Genomic DNA, 21,045 nt, shown 5'->3' on the forward strand with positions numbered 1-21,045 from the left:
TCCATTCTTTGACTGTTTTTTGTCAATAAAGGTCCACAAATCTAAAAAAAAAAAAAAAAACATCAAAAGGGTTTCACATAAAAGTATTCCAGGTTATGAATATTGTCATGGGAGGTCCACTATGACTATCAGACAGCTCATACTCCGCTGTCGCAAGGACCATCATAAAAATCCTTCTTGCCAAACGTAATAGGACTTTATAACAGAAAACTCACTGGACTCCTCATCAGTATTCAGCACAGTTTCTGCATCATTGCACCACTGTTATCTATCTATATATGTAGACTATATTACAGTAATGTGTCTATTTTAGATATATATTTTATTATAGATTTGTAGATATATTTTTTTATTCAAATTGTTTCTATTTCATTCTTCTTATTTCTATTTGGAGTAATGTGAATACCTGCTGCTCTAGGACAATTATTTCCCAGCCTGGGATGAATTAAATATCTTTTATCTTATTATTATACTTGTATCCAGAAAGCTTGACAGGATCCTACAGTAGGCTATCAAGCAACTTGATCTGTTCTCACTTTGACCCATGGGCCCAACCCTTTATACAGTCTATTGCCCAACCATAGACTGCATATAAAAAGGGCAGGAGCATCATAATATTATCGTAGTAGCTTACAGTATATATATACTAGTATATATAAACTAGTGTTGTTTTTAACTTGCTTTTTAAATTATATGTTGCCGAAACACACAGAATATTAAGAATTTTATTGTAGGCCTACTGTGTGACCATAGACCGTCTCCGGTGCATATCACAATAAAGATTTGAACTGAATTTGAATTGATCCTCATCATAAAGAAATAGTCTGTTCTTACAATCAAATAAGACATGTTTTGTTTTTGTTAGAGATTGGCAAAGACACATTAGGCTATAGTGAGTTTCATTATATTCATCTGAATTCTGCACTATAGCACATTGCTATACCGACTCTGATTGCAGCTAAATGATGCCATTATTGTATTTCCACCAAAGTGGAAAAAAAGTTTTTTTTTACTTTCTTTATTAAACATGTAAACATGAAGAACAAATACAATGACATACTCATTTCTGTCCATATGTGCAAATCAAATCACAGTGAAAGAAAAATCACACCTCCTGCATTACATAGGAAATCAAAATATTTTCTATAAAGGCTGAGTACCAGAGCCTATAGAAAGTATTAAAACATGAAATAAATAAAGAAGTTATCAAAAGGAAAAAATAAATAAATAAATAAAATACAAATAAAAAGATACAAGGGGTTCATCACAATTGAAGCATTTCCATAAGTGTATACAGTTTCTTAGCTTGGGCATTATCTATTTTTTTCAGACATCTTTGAAACAGAGAGAGCTCATTTTTAAGAGCCGACCATGAGGGGATTTCACCAAAGTAAAAAACAATATGTCTTGCCGTCGAGGCTTCCGTATTACGGAAGTGGGCGTGGTTTCTTGAGGAAAATCCATGGAGGACTCCTCCTCCCTCCCACAGCCCGTACAAAAGGATCCCTCCCTCCGACGTCACGGTGGGGGTTGCTCGCGCGTGCGTTTCTCTAAAAGTGATCTGCACGAGCCTTGTCGCTACTTGTTGTTGTGCAACGGTCGGAGAAACACGTTCATCCATTATCTGTAGTAAAGTCCTTCTAGGCGTCTCTGGCTGGAGCTACTTCACTGAAGATTCGGATTTTCGACGCACGTGAGCAATGAACAGTCTTGTAAAAGTCGCGCGGGTTTGCTGACAGGTAAGAATCACTTCACACCACAAATGAAAAACAACCATTGTTTGTTGACTTCGTTGTTACCTCGACCTAGAGAGAGTTGTTCCGCGAGGCAAGACATTAAAAAGGTATAGTTTCGTTGTTGGCTTATGATTCATCAACGTGTGAGAGGCGAGCATTACAGTGTGAACATGTAGGCTGCTTAACCGCGGTTTTCTAAGTTAAACCCAGCCTGGTCCAGCTGTGGAGAACAGGGCTACATGAGCCCGGGCCAGGCGCAGCAGGGGGTCTGCTCTCCCCGCCGGGGTCATACTTTGTGGTCCAGTTTTCCAGTAATGTGTAGGAGACGACTAGAACCGGAGAGAACAGTAGGCGTTTTGGTACAGCTACAGTACAATGCCTTATGTCCCGCTTCCGTTCGCCATTCACCGCAGCCTGAGTCCGCGGACAGAAGCTTAGCGCCCAGCTTTATGGTCACTTTCATCTCCTCATGCAGTTTAACCTGCACCCGGTCAATCATAGTAGCATATTCCATTGAATTTAAAACAGTGCACGTTCATCTTAATATTCAAAAAAAATTAAAAATTTAAGGAAAGAGAGCTAAGAGGGAAATTTAACTTAAAACATCCAAGTACCTACATTAAAAAAGTATGTGTATCACTCAGTACGTTTACATGACACTTGAAAAAACCGAATTATTGCCTTAATCCGACTATAACTGGATAACTGATGTGCATGTAAACACCTTAGTCCGACTGAAATCGGAGTTGAGAACTCCGATTAAGACACCCAGATAATGCGATTGGAATTCGATTTTCTCCGTCATGTATACGCCTTAATCAGAGTATAACTGGACAATGCATGTGCGCATGCTCCACAACCGTAGAGACGGCACCAAGTGGAGCAGAGAAGCCGCCCGAACCCCGCAAAGTAAAGAAAAAAAAAACCAACGTCAGCGCAGATTCAATGCATTTCACACATACACAGCGCAACCAGCCAGATTGTTTTATTAGAGAGAGAGAGAGAGAGAGGAAAAAAGGAAGCCCGTATGATATTCTCAGCGCGAATCCGGCCCAGACTGGTGCGTCTGGTCGGGAACTGCAGTTGAGAATGTATTAATAAGTTTACTAAGTTGTTTATATTCAGTTTTTTTACGAGGTGACAGAAAAGTCAACAGGACAGGCGGCGTATTAACCCGCTGAAACAACAGGTGACGGCGCATGAGGGGGCGGACCCCGTCAGTTATTCGGTTTTCTCAGTTGCATGTATATTGAGACAAGGACAGAAGTCCGATTTGAGCCAAAATCGAATTTTGAGCATAGCTCGATTAAGCTCTGCATGTAAACGTACTGACTGTGGCTGCTGTGGCTTGCCAGAGGATGTCAAACAAAGCAAAAAACATAACAGTTTAAAAAGAAATTAAAACAAAGTATGTTAGAAAGCTATAAGCAGGACTGATATCAGTTGGGATTTGACTGCAACTTTAATGCTGTTTATTTATTTTTGGCTACTTTTTTGCTACTTTCCGTTCCACTGAAAACATCAAGAGCTCCAAAGGTTTAACTGAAATGAAGAATTAAAGCTGAATAGCTTCAGCCTACACCAGTGTTTTCCAACCTTGGGGTCGGGAACCCATGTGGGGTCGCCTGGAATTCAAATGGGGTCGCCTGAAATGTCCACGACTGTATTCTATACTTTCACTTTCTCTAATCTAAATCGAGTTCAAATAAAATGCAGCATATAAAAATATCTGAGCTGGCGCATCTTGATTGACGGCCGCATTCACGATCAAAATGTGGTCACGAGGGGCGGTGCGTGGCGCAGTGGTTAAGGCAGCCGCCCCATGTAGAGGCTACAGTCCTCAACGCAGGCGTCCCCGGTTCGAATCCCGCGTCGGGCAGACCTTTCCTGCATGTCATTCCCCCTCTCTCTGCCTCCCCCTTTCCTGTCTATCTCACTGTGCTATCAAATAAAGGCAAAAAAGCCACACAAAAAAAAATGTGGTCACGAGCCAAAAAAGGTGGGAACCACTGGCCTACACCTTTTCGATCTATGCAACATTTATGAATTAAGTTTGAATTAATGAATGTTGATTGATGCCTGACTGTAACAATTTGTGCACAAGATCGAATAAACTACTACTACTACATTCCTAATATTGTTTTGAAACATTCATAGTGCAGTTTGATCCATGGTTCTGTTGCTTTTATTGTAAGGCAGATGGTTGGTCTACTGACAGCCTAGCACTCTTCTTTGTTAAAACTCCTTCCTCCCCCCTTCCTATCTTGTCTCCAGGTCCTCAGTGACAGTGGCCGGCTGCCTGTCCCCCAAGTCTAGACTCCTCACCACCCCTTTGAAGTGAGGCCAGGAGTGTGAACTGGTCTTCAGCCAAAAGGACTGACCCCTCCCCCTCCTGCTACCTTCAAAGCCTACTTCTGACACAAGTGATACGCGGAACCTGAACAACAGGAAGACGGTGGTATTTTAAAGGACCATCCACCAAGGCAATAGTTTGGTCCTACACATCCTTTGAGGGATTGTTCTGTAACTGTAAACATGGGGAATCAATTAACAGAAATTGCCCCCCACACCCAGCTCCTCCCTGGCTTACAGTCATTGCATATCGTAGTGATTGGTTTAGACTCTGCGGGAAAAACCTCCCTCCTCTACAGACTCAAACTGCAGGAGTTTGTGGAGACGATCCCCACCAAGGGATTCAACACGGAGCGGATTAAAGTGGCCATGGGGAACACCAAAACAAACACCACCGCGTTCCAAGTGTGGGACGTTGGCGGTCAGGAGAAACTGAGGCCCCTCTGGAAGTCATACACCAGGAGGACAGACGGTCTGGTGTTCGTGGTGGATGCGGCTGAGACGGAGCGCATGGAGGAAGCCAAGGTAGAGCTCCACAGGATCGCTCGGGCAGCAGAGAATCAAGGAGTGCCCCTATTGGTTCTGGCAAACAAGCAAGACCTGGACAGAGCCATGTCAGCCTCAGAGGTAATTATGTAACATGAACAGTTTGCATTTTGCATAGCAAGATATGATACGATGGAACACTTTGTATTGGCCAGAAGATTGTCCCCAATTGTGGGTTGTGAATATGGCACCAGTCACTCTGAAACCCATCATATTGAAAATTGCTGCTTTTCTTAGAAACAACACAATGGTGAACATATTTCCAAACCAGGCTAGCTAATGTTTGTCTCTTACAGAAAACTCAGTTTAGGCCTTCGGCATACAACTGTGGCCTTCATCACCCTCATTCATCTTGTAGTCTTTATAATGTCAGGTCGAACACTTACAGGGTTTGGTTTGTTCAACCAACAGTCTGTAATGTTAAAAAAAGGAAATTATGTTTGCTTTACTGTCATGTAAGACAGAAAATCAACATTACAGAATGCTGGGTCTAATTTTAAGACATCTCAAAGCTGGTTCTCTGTTAGCCTCGTAAACCAACCGCTCCCGGAAATGCAATGCATTTCATTTCTGAGGGAGAGTCTGGCCTCATCCCCGTTGTAAGCGTTTGGCCTGAAACCCTCAGAAGGCCAAGCCAATCAGCGTCGCCACTGTGATTGACGTGTCAATCAGGGACCGACTGGTGCGCTTACAACGGGGATGAGGCCAGACTCTCCCTCAGAAATGAAATGAATTGCATTTCCGGGAGTGGCTGGTTTACGAGGCTAGTTCTCTGTGGGATCTCTTACAGAATCATTTACTCTTTAATTGATGAAAGCTTAAAGGGTAATTGCCGGTTTTTACAATCTGGACCTTATTTCTAGCATAAACTACAATCATTTACTCACCCAGATAACTTTGGTGTCATTACAAGTCGTTCCGACGAAATTAGCTCCAGCCGAGAGCCGCGTATATCCATATAATGTTGAGTCTACAGGGCAGCGGAATGCAGCCTCTAAATAACACATTATCTGCTGTGAAACTCGTTCATTTCACCAATATTTTGTTATGATACGCTAGTGCTATTCCCCTCTGAGTCTGGGGTTAGCTGTTATCAACATCCGGGGTCTGTAGGTTGACCTACTAACCTAATAAGGTCCAGATTGTAAAAAAAAAAAAAAAAGGCAATTCCCCTTTAACATTTATCTTTGGCCATGAAGTGCTGAAGGTGAAGGCAACTGAGAACCTTCACGGACATTCCCCTTTTGGCAGCACTGAGAAAACCCTGATGAACCTTCTACTTTAAAACGTTATGTCAATTAAACCAGTTAATGTCACCCAGTCTGTCATTTGAACAGTGAAAGAAACGGTGTCAGGTAGTGACGTCTTCCTGTTTGATGTCTCTGTGTTCCAGGTGGAGAAGGTGCTGGCCCTCCATGAACTGAGCTCTTCCACACTGCATCAAACACACGGCTGCTCAGCACTGAACGGCCAGGGTCTGCAGCACGGCCTGGAGAAACTGTACGAAATGATCCTGAGGAGGAAGAAGATGCTCCGACAAAGCAAGAGGAAGAGATGAAGGGGGAGGCGGGGGGGGCTTCATCACAGTCTGTGACACTTACTACACGCAACTTCTGAGGATGAAACCAGAGGAAGGCGGACGGTCCCTCACACAAGTTGCGATACTTCCAACTCGTTTTTCAAACATGGGCTTTCTTTGTCTTTGCCCATTGTTGACATTGCCTTTCATCTGTGTGGACCGAGCCGCTTCCCTTAGGATTGTTGCACGCTCCCTCTCCTCATTGTTAATACTGAAAGGAGTGCAGAAAACCAGTGCTACTCCAACACTGAAGGATATTTTGGACAAATGTTGAGTTCTGCATCCCATCACCATGTTTCAGTGTTACAATAATGTTGCATGATGTTCACTCGGATGCCTGCTCTAGAATACTGAAGGGATAGTTTGGGTCTCCTGATTACCAGCAGTAGATTCTGATCAGTTCGCTCCCACTGAGGAAACCTTGAGAAAATGAAGTGCCAAAGGAAAATACTGTGTAATGGGAACCACAGGAAATATTCTTCATGAAGACTTTTTTTTTTTTTTTGAATAAACAGTTCTGCTAATCCACTGATGTCTTAGCGGACTGTTCTTACTGGGATGAATCTACTGACTATGCATGGCTACCTCACACAATCCCATGTCAAAAAGAACAAACCATCCCTGTCAATCCTGTTGGTGATCAAAACCAGAACTTTTTGTTGTTATTCTAGAATAGAAACTGACCAGTGTTTGCCGTTGGAGCTACATTGAAGACAAGTGACCAAAGAAAAAAACTTACCGACGCTGGCGCTGATGCCTGAGGCTGCTGGCTGCTGAGTCCATCCAGGCCACTATGAGTTAGTTTTTCACTCTTCACTAGAGTGGTTTATCACGGTTGGGTGTATTTCAGGGATGCATGCATGGTTGGATTATGAGTACAAACAAAGAATTGTTCTTGCACTGTAAATATTTTTTGTAAAATCAAATAAATTATTGAACAACTGTAAATTGTTTATTTCAAGAGTTATCTTAATCCAAACACTAATCTCAGACAACACAAATAACACTGAACTACTGTGTTGCCATTTTGCTAAGAGGTGGCAGATCTTAAATGGGGCTTGTCAAGTTGACATAATTTGCACTGTAGATTTAAAGGCTTTGATATGTTATGTTATGTTTATTTTATTTGATATGGATGTCACAAATACATTGAGACTGTTCCAGTGGACAGACCAGATGCTTTGCTTGGGTGTGTTTAGCACATAATTTTCAACACCAGTCCATAGGCGGCTATTCTAAAAACACAGAGCATATTATCAACAGTATGAGATAAAACTGCATGACACATCACAACAGTAATATGCTAATCTAAAAATGCTTTAAAAAGATCAGTGAGAGGAGATGAAGCAAACAGAAATCATGATCGCAATGAAAAAGTCTGTATTTAGGCTATACATGTTAGCATTGTAGCTATAAACAAGCATGTCTGCAGCTGTAGGCCTAGATACTCTGTTGAATTTATTTTCTGTTGGTTCACAGCTCTTTTAAACACATTTTGGGGGATGCTAATGCTAACTCTGTCCCTCCACTGCGTGTGAGGAAGTTGCTGAATCCACAATCTTGAAAATACAACAGCAGCTAGTTGGCAAAGGTTAACAGCAAAGCTTTAGCACAAACACACAGGAACACATCGCCTCTTACATAAGCCTGTGTCACAGCCTTTCTAGCAGAAAATCTAGTTCGTTCAAGTTAGTCAGATAACACTAAGCTGGTGTGACAGCTCCCCCCTCCCCTGTGCTTCATATCATTCCCCATTGTCATTCACTCCACTGTACAGCAGGAAGAGCAGCTGCACTGACGTCAAAAGGTTGTTCTACCTGTCCAACCTACCCACATCTCAGCTGAACACAGGTGTTTAAAACCGGCTACACTGGATATCTAGTCATTTCCCTTTAGGCATTGGAGCACAACACCCACTGTAAATCAATGATTTGTTTTTTAGTTTCGGGTGGGGGGTTGGGACTGGGCTGGCTCTACTGCCCCAGTCAGATAAATCCCATCTAAAACACTGGAGCACATCATAAATACAAAGCGTGTGCTGTGTAGTGTGACAGGTTCACTGGTCACAACATTCAGGTCTTCTTCTCAGAAGACAATAGGGGACAGAAGAAGAAGCAAAACCACATGTTTGTTGCATTTTTGTTATGTGATTCAGGAACTTGAGACTTGGTTTCAGGAAAAGAAGGAGTCTTTCCCCTCAAACCCTTTCGGGGGACACTGTATACTAGTATGAAGACCTACTTCACACAGTGTGTAAGTCTCATCCAGATGATCAGTGGTATGCCATCATCACAGTGAGCGCGGCTAAAACACAAATGTCAGTAAGAATGACACTAAGTGAAGTGATATCTCTCCTTGAATCTGATCTCAGAGCAGAGTTCTGTCCCAGATGTCGGTTTGCATTCATCATATGTAATCCCCTCTAGGGGTTTTGTGAAAGTGATGACAATAACAGTGTCATTATCAGCTCATTATATTAAAAAGGAGAATTTTGTAAGGGGAGACACTACAGGTGAATAGGGTAAAAAATGTAACTAACACATATCACCATGAAACTTCCCAAGTTTATCACTTACATTAAGACAAATATTTTTTGTGTTACAAGTTTTGTAAAATGTTATGTTGAAATATGTAAATGAGCCAATATCTAATGAAATATGTGCTAATTTGCATAGATTTCCAGAACCAAAATCTGAACAATGGATAAAGCCCCTTTCAAAATTCTTGTTTTATTTTGTTGACATATTAGAGTCAGAAGTTTTTACAGAGGGAATTGTGGATATCTCTTTTTATCACTTTGTAAATGAGAAAATACTGTCACCAGCCCTAAAAAAAAATCACATTTCGCCCTGTTTTTAGGAATAAAACGTTGTATAAATCAGACTGTGAATGATATATCAACAAACCCCTCTGTAAAAACCTTCAGAACAAAACGGAATAAAACAGGAAGGTTTGGTGTCTGTAAGTGCTGCTGAAGTGGCGATTTCGGTCTCAGAGTCTGAGGAAAAACTCATTTTGACAAAAAGGCCTTTAAAGACTTGTACTGTAAAATTCCATAGATTGTTAATGTAAATCGTACTTTTGCGATTGGTTGCGGATACAGAGGAAATGACCATTTTTGGAGCCTATATCATTGTTCAGGAGAGAGATAGCTTTACAATGATACCTGGCATGACATGGGTCAGACAACAGGCACAGCACATGTCACAGTAGCATGTTAACTTTTGGTGAATTTAGGAGAAGTCTACTGACGAAAGAGACAAAATGAAGTAAAATAAAAACCTTAATGTGGATTTTCTACCATTTCTTCTGACTTTTCTGAAAGAATACATGTTAAGGACAGGGCCCTTGCTAGGAATTCTGGGCCCCCTGAAAGAATACTAAAGTGGGCCCCTGCCCCCTGACTTTTCCACTTTTTTTCTTAGACTACATACATATTATCATTTTTTATTTAGCCTTCTTTGTTTTGATGCTAATGCAGCATTACTATGAGTATTAGTCAGGGTCTAAGCAGAATAATTCAGTCATATAAAGATTAGACTATTGGGGGGTTTTGTGGGCCCCACTGGGCGCTGGGCCCCTAGAATTATCATCACCTTTCTCCCCTATACAACGGCCCTGGCTAAGGAAGAAAAATAGCCCAAAATCCCAAGATTGATCAGCGCATGAAAAAACAGTGTTTTAGTTATGGGATCTCATTCATTTTAAAAGGAGTTCAAAGATAATTTTGACTGGATTGGTTTGAGATCAGTTGTGATATTGCAACATGTGCAGAAACTTGGGCATTAAAGAATGACTTCAACTGTCTTCTCTTTTTCTTGAGCAATAAGGGGTAAATAAGCAGATACCAAATGAAGTTTTGAAAGGGTTGTAAGGTGGGAGGTGATGAGTAACAGGTGCCCTGAGGAAGATGGCAGGGAACTGGAAAGTAGGTTAGTCACACCTAGACAAACCCAACATGTACACTACAGCATGCTTATGTCACTGGATTGTGTGTTTACAGTTTTTTCACAATTGCTAACACACTAAAATGACATGCATAGCACACATATTTGAACTGACACTGAGAGAGCAAATCCTCCTCTCAAGTCTCCAAAACTTTAAACACATTTTCTGCTTTACACACGTTTTGCAATTCCAATTCAAAATGGCACTTTTTAAGTGCACTGAACACGGTTCTCTGCATAAGACACAACACTCTCCTGCACTACTTCCTGACAATAATCAGACTCACATTATATGGATATACGCGGCTCTCTGCTGGATCTGATTTCGTTGGAACGACTTGTAATGACACCAAAGTTATCTGGGTGAGTAAATGATCATAATTTTTGCTAGAAATAAGGTCCAGATTGTAAAAAAAACGGCAATTCCTCTTTAACTCAAGAGGGGAACACACAGGACGTGACAATAGGAATTGAATATGAAACATAAGAAGCAGCTGCGTTGTTATCAACAACTTAATCTCAAGATCAACGCCAAAGGCTGGTGCAGAAAATGAAGCAGATGGAGACTGCTGTGATTCAATATTATTCACAAGACCTTGTCATAGCGTTGCATCCATTCGGCAGAAAAAGATAGGGATCGATATTTTATGTCATATTGCTATGCTCACTCCCTGAGTGACAGCTCCATGTGGAACCATGCACACGCTCTGGACTCTTTCAAATCCATGCTGAAGAGGCAATTGTTTTTCATTTGTTTGCCCATGTTTGCTATTAGAATGAATGGTACTATATAAATTAAAGTCATAAATATTACTATTATGTTCCCTAATAGTTTCAGTCCACGCATGCTTTTACAGGGCAGATGGATGCACTTTGTCTCTACTCTCAAGCAGGTTGAACAAGAAATAACTAACCACTGATACTTCACCACTACCATCCTCATCATCATCAACCCTTTTATTTTCTCGTGGGTTGAACATGCCACATCTTTTGGGCCACATCGGCATTGCTTTGCAGCAGCAGGTGAAGGGAGTGTGTCTGGTATTCATGGAATGTGGCACAGCTGGTGTTCCTGTTCACATACCACGCAATCCTTCACTCACTCACTCTCAAAGGAGGAGTAGAGGGAGTGTAAGGAAATGCATATTTAGTTGTTTTTGTTCTATTCTGTAGTCACAGTTACAATGCAACTGAACAACTATCATTTGTAAGTAAGCACTGCACTACTTACTACAGAAGTTTTCAGGTCAGTGTTTTAGAAAAGCTGACTTTACATTGAACAAACATGCTCTAAACAGCGCTGGATCTGGAGAAAGTGAAAGTTAATGTCAGTGTAATGACAGGTTCACACATTTCATCAGTTCTGATCTGTTGAATCAAAACCCCTCATATCACAATCTGAACATCACAAGCTTCATGCAGGAGGATTTACAGCTGTTTTAGAATGCATCAGTTTAAGCTACGTAGAACAGATTCACCTCCAACATTCACATTCTTTGCTTTCTGGCTTTTCTATGTCCTCTTTTGGGCACACATGAGTCATGACAGCCTGTGAGACATGACCTTTCGCAATTAAACAAAGTTGCTCTAATTTCCAAGAATAATTTCAAGTGGTCTCTAAAGCCACAAATCACTGAGGGCTTTAATTGTATACGCTCATCTCATCTCCAAACCAGCACTTCCTTGGATTTGGATCAGTGCAGGGAACTTCCAACCGGAGATCCAGTCCAACGCTGTAACCACTCTGAGTGCACCACGTCATTAAAGGGGAATTGCCGGTTTTTGGACCTTATTTCTAGCATAAATTATGATCATTGACTCACCCAGATAACTTTGGTGTCATTACAAGTCATTCCGACGAAATTAGATCCAGCCGAGAGCCGCGGCGCGTATATCCATATAATGTGAGTCTACAAATCGATTATAATTAATGATACTGTACGTAAAGATCATGACCACGCCTCAATTAAGTTGTTTATATTTTATTGTTAATGTTCTGTCACTTATTCATCTGTTTATTTTTATTAAAGATCATTCTGAAAGGGGCGGTGTATAGCTCAGTTGGTAGAGCACCCGCCCCGTGTGTAGAGGCTATAGTCCTCGCTGCAGGCGGCCCCGGTTCGAGTCCCGCGTCGGACGGCCCTATCCTGCGTGTCATCCCCCCCCTCTCTGCCTCCCATTTCCTGTCACACTCTGAACTGTCCTATCTAATAAAGGCATGAAAAGCCAAAAAAAAAAAAAAAGTCATTCTGAACAACTTGATAACATCATGATGGACCAAAGAAACAGCAGCTCCTCTCTCCTCACTGCAGGACAGAGAGATACAGAAAATTCTTCATACCTACAGTACAGCCATCAGGCTTTCTAATTCTTCTGCAAATGGTAGATGAGCTGACAGTGTGACAGTGTTTTCTTTATCTACATTAATTTTTGAGACCAGCACCTTTTTAATTGGATGTGCGCGACCTTTCTACTTTTTAGATGAGCTGACAGACAAATGATGTCCCCTTGGGGTTTAATAAAGTCATTATTCTTATTCAATAAAATACTTTTAACAGTCAATGAATAAATGATTATTATTAATAGGGCTGGGACGATATGCTTTTCTCCCGATTCGATTCTTGTACAATTTTTTGGATGGCGATTCGATTTAAATTGCGATTCTACGTTATTGCCGATTCTCTCGATTTTTAGTCTGCATTTTTAACATTTATCTGCACACAAATACTGTAGGAGCCTAGAAATGTACATACTCCATTATAAAGTGAACTTAAACCCTTTTCAAAACCTGTACTCTCTGTATGTAAAAAAGGCGAACAAATGCACATTGCACAATATTTACAAAAATTTGAAAAAATTGAAAAAAAATCGATTTTTGGAAAAAAAAATCGATTTAAAAATCGTCAAAAAAGATATCGCGATATTTATGTGAATCGATTTTTTCTCCCACCCCTAATTATTAACACTGGAAAGTGTGTCCAAACATTCTGCCACCCCTCCATATGAGTAAAAAAGACTGGCTTCAGTTCCCTGAATGTGTGTTGAATGTGTCCCTCCTGGCCTACTGTAGTGCTTCAATGAGTGCTTCAACATTCTGTCCGTCCGTCCGTCTGTCTGTCTGTCTGTCTGTCCGTCTGTCTCTGTCTGTCTGTGATGATGTCATCAGCTTACCAAAAATTCTGAAATCAAAATGAATAGAATGTGATGATGTCATCAGCTTACACACATTTCTGACATCTAAATGAATGGTGATTATGTCAGAGTGATGATGTCATGAGGTTCCTTTGATGTTGGGTCATAGGGAGCTATGTAGCTGGTCACAGACTCAGACAAATACAGACAGTCTTATAGTACAGTCAGACGTGGACTCACATTGTGAGGATACTTGACGTAGAAAGATAATAGACAATAGAAATGGCTTCAAAAAACATGGCCAATTTATACAAAAATGAATGGGTTGGAATTCAATCTGCCTGCAGAATTCGGCACACTGAAATTAAGATCAAAACGAACAGGCAGCCATCAGCGGACATGTATGACACAAACCCCAAAACCTGTGGAAAAAAATTCAGCGAAGTCTTAAATACACATTTAGCTCAGGAGAATCGGGTAATGGCTGAACTGAAGAAAAGACAGAAACAAATAGAGCAGAATGACAAAAGGAAATATGAAGCACTGGCACAGCATCGAGTGATAGAAGACTTGAGACAGGAGCAGGAAAAGAACTGTGAGCGAAAGCAAAAGAAAACACAAGCTGTAACACAATACTGGACACAGCAGATGAACGAAAAACAACTGCAAAGAGAAAAGGAGAGGCAGCAAGACAAGAAAGATGGAGAATATCTCCGCAGGCTTGACGATCTCCATGCAGAGGAGCAAAGACGTGAAGTGGAAAAAAAAGCTCAGTCAAAGAAAATTAACCTCAAGAACCAACTGGAGGATATCGGCAGGTCACAGCTCCAGAGAGAACAACAAAGAATCGAGAGGGAGAAACTTCAGATTCCAACAAATGGAATGCTCAATCGAAAACGTGAACAGCCAGAACCACTGAGAAGACTCCAAGTCCAAAAGGACATAGTTAGTGACAGACTGGCAGCTACAAAGGAGAAACAGGCTGCTACTAGAGCTATGCTAGAGCAACAACGACTCGCCCGAGATGTAGCCAGGAGAGAGGCTGAATTTGCAAAGCAGCGGAGGGAAAAAGAGGAAAAGAGGGCCGCTGCACTTCAGTCCGTGTCTGACCACCGGCGGAAAGCCATTCTCAAGAGAGAGCACGACACACAAGCAGAGCTACAGAACAGCTTACGTTGGCTGCAGGCTAACAAAGACGCCGACGCGCTGTCGGTCGCAAATCAAAAACTGAAGGCCCAAAAGCTCCGAGAGGAAAGAATCAAACTGGACAACGTCAATTTGACCTCTGCAGCTGAAAAACGTGCTCAGTTTGAGCAGGGCAAAAAAGAGGAATTGGCCTCTGAAGCGAGGAATGCAAAACAGACATCCCAGAAGCAGCAGCACCTCCATCAGTATGTTAACCACGACCTTCTGACGGCAGCACAGCATCTGTACAGTCAGGAACCACACAGCTCTAGAAACACTAGGCTGGCTCATGTGCCACCCTGCAGCCCAGCCATGTCCGCTGCAGCTGAAGCCACCTCATTCGCTCTGTATTCAGCTCAATTATCCAAACCGGCACACAATAACCCAGACCTGAGATACAGAGAAACCATTGTGGACAACGTGGCATCCTACCGTCTGCCGCAGGCCTCTGCAAAACCCTTCAAGTCCTGCCTCCCGCCCATCTGACATTCTGTCATGTTAATCTCCCAAAGTCCTTTCCATCGTGACTCTCCACACCTTTCTCCATTTTTAATTTAATTTCCCTTCTTCCCTTCCCTTCTTTCTCTTTCTCTCATTCCTTATTTTCCTTTATTTGGGGTTTTCTCCAGGTGCTCTGGTTTCTTCCCACCCAACAAAACCTTGAAAAAAAAAATTAAATAAAATTAAAAAAAAACATTCATATGCGTTATCATCAAATTTCTGTATGTCAATATAATAATGTCAATAAAGAAAAAAAATTATTACTTTTTTATTTTCTTTTCTTTTCTTTTTACTTAATAATCCTCATTTCACTGTGGTTGTATCTAGTGTATAGCAACATGCACATTAAAACGTAACAGTGGATAGCTTGTTGGCATGTTATGGCCATACTTTCTTTACTGTTGTTTATATGTTGGGGTTATGAGTGGGGTAGATGGCAATGAAAGATGTTACAGCACCATAAAAGAATGTTCTTTTTTCTAGTTTACAGAGAGAGTGTATCCAGGACAGTTACTCGTCTTTTATAATAAAGTAAAAACTACTCCTTCCTTTAAATCAATTATAATGATTTATTGTAACGGTGTCGGTGACATCAAAATCAGTGCACGTGAAATTTTGTGAACACCGAGATGCTGTCAGGTCTAAATGATGGTGATGCATGTAAACTCAGCTGAGCCACAGTGGAACCAGACAGATAGAGATACTTTATTCACCCCAGGCTGGGAAATGATTGTACAGCAGCAGGGCCGTTGCTAGGAATTCTGGGGCCCCTGAAAGAATATTAAAGTGGGCCCCTGACTTTTCCACTTTTTTTCTTAGTTTTTTTTCTTCTTAGACTACATATATTATCATTTTTTTATTTAGCCTACCTTGTTTTGATGCTAATCCAGCATTACTATGTGTATTAGTCAGGGTCTTATGCAGAATAATTCAGTCATACAAAGATTAGACTACTGGTTTTTTTTTTATTGTTTTTAATTGTTTTTTTTTATTTTGTTCTTCTCTTTTATGACCCACTGTAAAAGAACTTTGGTACATCGAAAGGTTTGTTTTAAAGGGCTGTATAAATAAAGTACATTTACATTTACATTTACATGTTGTGGGCCCTACTGGGCGCTGGGTCCCTAGAATTGTCATCACCTTTCTCCCCTATACAACGGCCCTGTACAGCAGCATTCACATTAGTGCAAACATAGGGTAAGAAGAATGAAATAGAAACAATCTGAATTGTTATAACAGTAAGTATTGCAATCCTGTAAGCTGTCTGCAATTACATCTACCTCAGTCTGTTTTTTTCCCTGTTGTTAAATGTGTTTCAGTTTGTTGATGTTTTTTACCACAATCATGCTGCCGAATGTTTGTACGTAACATTACGAGGGTGAAGCATCTTACTGAACACAGATGTGTTGAGGCAGATGTTGTTGTTCAAAATTGCTTAGCCTACACTTTGAAAACCCCTGCTGTTGCTGGGTAACGATGTGGTTTGTGGTTCCATCTTTGATACCATCCCCCCCATAGCCCTTGCAGGAAGTGCAGAGTCAAACCAGATTATCCCCAAAAAGTGGCAGATCCACCCAAGGCCTTTGTATAGGGGAGAAAAGTGATGATAATTCTACATAATTCTGCATAAGACCCTGACCAATACTCATAGTAATGCTGCATTAGCATCAAAACAAATTAGGCTAAATTTAAAAAATGATAATAGTCTAAGAAAAAAAAGTGGAAAAGTCATGGGGTAGGGGCCCACTTTAGTATTCTTTATGGTGGCCCAGAATTCCTAGCAACGGCCCTGGATCTACCTCCTCCCAGGTATAGGTTATGGAAACCAACCTTGTACAGTAGTCTAGCCTCCTGAGACCCTGCATCCTCATACGAGGACATTACATTTTTGCCTCTTAGTGTAGCCGATGTCATATCTGGCCCTCTGTGTTGTGTTTCTCATGGCCTGCCGTAGGTGGGGTTCGATCCCACGACCTCCCGCACCGGAGGCGACGATGCTAACCTCTTCGCCAAGAAGTTGACAACCGCTTGGCAAGTTGGTTAGCACGTCTTTTATGGGTGGAGTGAGTGCACATCCGTTACACTCACCCCCGCTGAACTCACTCCACCCAGGGCATCCGGGTCACGGCACCACTGTAGCCGATGTCATATCTGGCCCTCTGCGTTGTGTTTCTCATGGCCTGCCGTAGGTGGGGTTCGATCCCACGACCTCCCGCACCGGAGGCGACGATGCTAACCTCTTCGCCAAGAGGTTGACAACCGCTTGGCAACTTGGTTAGCACGTCTTTTATGGGTGGAGTGAGTGCACATCCGTTACATTAGCACCATGATAACTCAATTTTAAAAAACTTTGACCTATTAGCCACATTTAGGGACACTGCCTGTGCTATCTTGTGGTGATATCACAAATGATACCAATTTCTTTGGGGGGAAAAAATGGCGGGAATTTCAGCCGGAGCCTTCTATGGCAGTTCCCGGAAGATAAAAGACCAAGGTAAGAATTAAATCCAAATTTTATGAATTAAACCAGTGTATTTATGTACAACAATGTCTCTGTCTTCATATGGCATTAAAATTTGACACATTTTAGTAGCAGACTGGGACATCAATACATTTCACGTCCTCATTTGAGGACATTGGGACTATGTTATGTTATTAAAGTAATTGGTGTAATTTGGGATATCACCACAATATGGCACAGGCAGTGTCCCTAAATGTGGCTAATAGGTCAAAGTTTTTAAAAATGGAGTATCATGGTGCTAAGAGGCAAAAATAATGTCCTCCTATGAGGACGCAGGGTCTCAGGAGGATTCACATTTCTTAAGAACTACTCGTTATTCCACTTCAGACTGATAGTACTTGACCTCAGGATGACACTCAGAAAAAATCAGGCCAATCTGATGTGGCATTTCAGAATAAAACCCCTTTGAACTTCCATATTTCACTGTATTCTATGTACAGTAGGATTAATTGTTTTTTGACCCAATGTCCTCATATGAGGACACTGATTTTTGAGAGAACTACTTATTGTGGAAAGCTGAAATTTTGAATTTACACAAATTGGGCCCTTCTGGTCCCAAACAGCTCGGGTCTCAGGAGGCTAGAGCAGTGAAGCTTTTATCACTGCAGCAATAGGGAACACCGTTAAAGCACACCAGATGCACCCATAGTCATGGAGATGACGTAGCCCAGAAGACCAATAAGAAAGTCCCCTGGTGGACTCCAAGAGGGCCTGGTGCTCTGAGGGAACAACAGAGACACAGCAACATCCACGCTTCTAATCATTGATCTGGATCTGGATCAATAAGATGATCTAGGTTAAAAACTAAACCTTTTCATTACTGTGTTTTTGATTCATAGTGGTTTTGTACAGCAGTTCATTCTGCGGTAGAACGAGAGGAGGAACAAAGCTAAAGAAAGACTCTGACCAACCTGTTGAAGGCTAAATTAAAAACCATCACATGACGCTGCAAACCGCTTCAGCCACAAAGTCATGACTCTTTTCACTTTTTCTGCTTCAAGAGGTAAAAAATAGACATGTTGAGGCCACAAAACATTATTATCCTTCTAAAAGATTTCATTGTGCTCTGTGATTTCAAATGTCATCATATTTCAGCACGTAAGTACTGGTTGTCTCAGTCCAGAGGCTAGAAAATGACACAGTGGAACAGAGTGACACATCGGCACAGTCACACTTTGCTCTGAGTATAAACCCTGCAGCTGGAACATTTAGGCCATCCTCACAGTACTTCTACCAGACCTCCATTGACCTCCATTGTAACCTGCCCTGTCTCTGCAGGTGACATGAAAGTGACCTCCACTTCTCCAAACAGATGCCTGGAGCCCTGGACCACCTCAACAGGCTCCTTACATCATACAGGCTCGATTTATTCCTCCATTTTAGCTCCTTCACTATCCAGAGTTCATTCACACAGGTGAGTTTATAACTGGTAAATTGTAAACTTTAACTTTGAGGTCTGTCTTATGTTGAGAAGATGTACAGTTATCTAAAGAAGCTCATGTCAATCACACACCGACAGTCATAAGTGAAATTAATAATCATCTCTGCAGTTTTCTATTTTTTTATTTACTTTGGCTCAGTTCTCAGGAGACAAGAGAGTTTTATAAACCATGAAGCTAAAATCTCAGGATGTTTTTTCTTTTCTTTAAAAATATATAGAATTTCTCATTAATTTAAGCAAATTGCATTATTAAGTACAATTTTCTAAAAATCTGGACAAAATCACTTTGTACAGGCTACACCTCTCACTGATAAAATGGTTGGTTTTCACTGACATTGTTCAATAATAATAATAATAAACAGTATGCCAAGAATAACTGTGTTTAGACTAGAGTGGGAGTGGTTGTTACCACAGTGTTTACCTGAGCTAGTGTAAGTGGTGTGTCTCCGTATACTACACAGTTCAGCCTCCTGCTGGCACAGCATGTGTCAGAGCAGCTTTGGCACCAAAGGGACAGAGGCCAAGGGTGTACACATACACATACATGTCCAGCCTGCCTGACAGAGGATGATGTCCATTTGAATGACTGTTTACAAGTTAAAGCTGTAATATATCATAATTTTGTTTGCTTCACTGACCAGCAGTGAGACTGTTGCCTAAATGTTACGTAATGTACTTTTATGCACTCTAAGGCACTCTCCCCCTGTTGAAGACAGGGGGAGGTACTGCTGCAGATAAGTCATGATATTTTTTGGTTGATTAGACTTTTTTTTTTCCGTTTCCACATTTATGTTTAAAATGAATGGCAGTGTACCATGCACATGTTGAATATATGAACCTGTGTATTATTTGAATAGCTCAGGTTTGAATGCACAATGTACATTTATACACAGCACTAGGCCCAGTTAAATATAATACACAGTTTTATACAATATATTACAGGGGGTCCCTGCTCCCTCTCTGCATCATTTTGGAAGTCAGTGGCCTGAAAAACGTCAAATCCCCTGGCCCCTGCTCTAAGGCAGTGATCCCTCCACAGGGGTGCGCCAAAGATCCACGAAGAACTTAAAGGAGGGTAATCATTTTAATGTGTTACAGACGAGTGAGCATCAGGTCAAAAATACATACAGTTTTAAAAATATATATTTGTATTATTATACAATAGCAGTATTCATGTTGTCACTGCTCGTTTAAGCATTTGTTTGATTTATCCTTTGTACGTTGTTTATTGATTATTTATTAATTGAAGTACCTGTCTGTAGCCTACAGAACAAAAGGTCGAAGTTTAATAGCCTTGAAAACTGATATTCTATACTGAGTCACTGTATTATGCCTGTCTACAGTCAACAGAGGCATAAGTGAACAAAGCACCTGCTTGCAAGTAACTTTTTAAAGTTGCAGTGCGTAACTACTGTCGACCCTTAGAGAAATGCTGCGTAATTACAAAAACTTTAATTGTTGCTACATTTCAAATTGTTGTTGCACTTTCCTGTTGCAGTTTATTTAAAACCAAAAGTCATAGCCCGTCCACTTTCCGTTATAACCCCGACCATTTCCCCGCTATAACCATGCCCACTTTCGGATGTAGCCCCGCCCACTTCCTGTTACAAGACCCACCCCATCCCACCCTGTTATACCTTCACCTAGGTCTATCACAAGGTCAAGTCACCAACATGGGTGCTTGTGTACTTATCTCACCAACAATGACACAACAGTACACTGTAATGTTCAGTAGCTGCAGCTATGGCTTACAGCACCAGTCACCCACATCACCAGGCTGCGACTGCCATCTACTGGTGGAGAGCAGCAACTAAACACACTTGAACTGAAATCAGGTGAGTTTACTCCTGTGTTCACAAGCATTTAAAAATAATTATAATCTGAAAAATTAAGTGGGAGGCTAATTGAATAACAGAAACTAATCTTGACTCCTGAAACATCCAGGGTTCCACATGTGAGCACACAGTTTCTGCATTTTGCCTCTGAGAGCGGTGCCGATGACACATCTGTCAGGGCCTTAGCCTACTGAAACTTTGTTACAGACTTACTTTGTTTACAAATGGTTTAAAGAGCTTTTTCAGAGAAAACAGCTGCCTGCTGCTGCT

At 41.3% G+C, this 21,045-nt stretch overlaps 2 protein-coding genes across 3 annotated transcripts in view; both read left to right on the plus strand.

Moving 5' to 3' along the window:
• LOC310990612 (histone acetyltransferase KAT7-like) overlaps positions 1-21,045 on the plus strand; it is a 384,780-nt gene that overhangs the window by 298,477 nt on the left and 65,258 nt on the right. The gene's annotated exons all lie outside the window — the stretch shown is intronic.
• Positions 1,594-6,192, plus strand: LOC310989994 (ADP-ribosylation factor-like protein 4D; the record flags this gene model as incomplete). Its single annotated transcript, XM_083977197.1, has 3 exons — positions 1,594-1,739; positions 4,011-4,715; positions 6,028-6,192. Exons 2-3 carry the CDS (start codon positions 4,272-4,274, stop codon positions 6,190-6,192), a joined length of 609 nt encoding a protein of 202 aa, XP_083833323.1. The 5' UTR covers positions 1,594-1,739; positions 4,011-4,271.

The sequence above is a fragment of the Trachurus trachurus genome (assembly GCF_905171665.1).
Source record: "Trachurus trachurus genome assembly, chromosome: 8".
Lineage (NCBI taxonomy): Eukaryota > Metazoa > Chordata > Actinopteri > Carangiformes > Carangidae > Trachurus > Trachurus trachurus.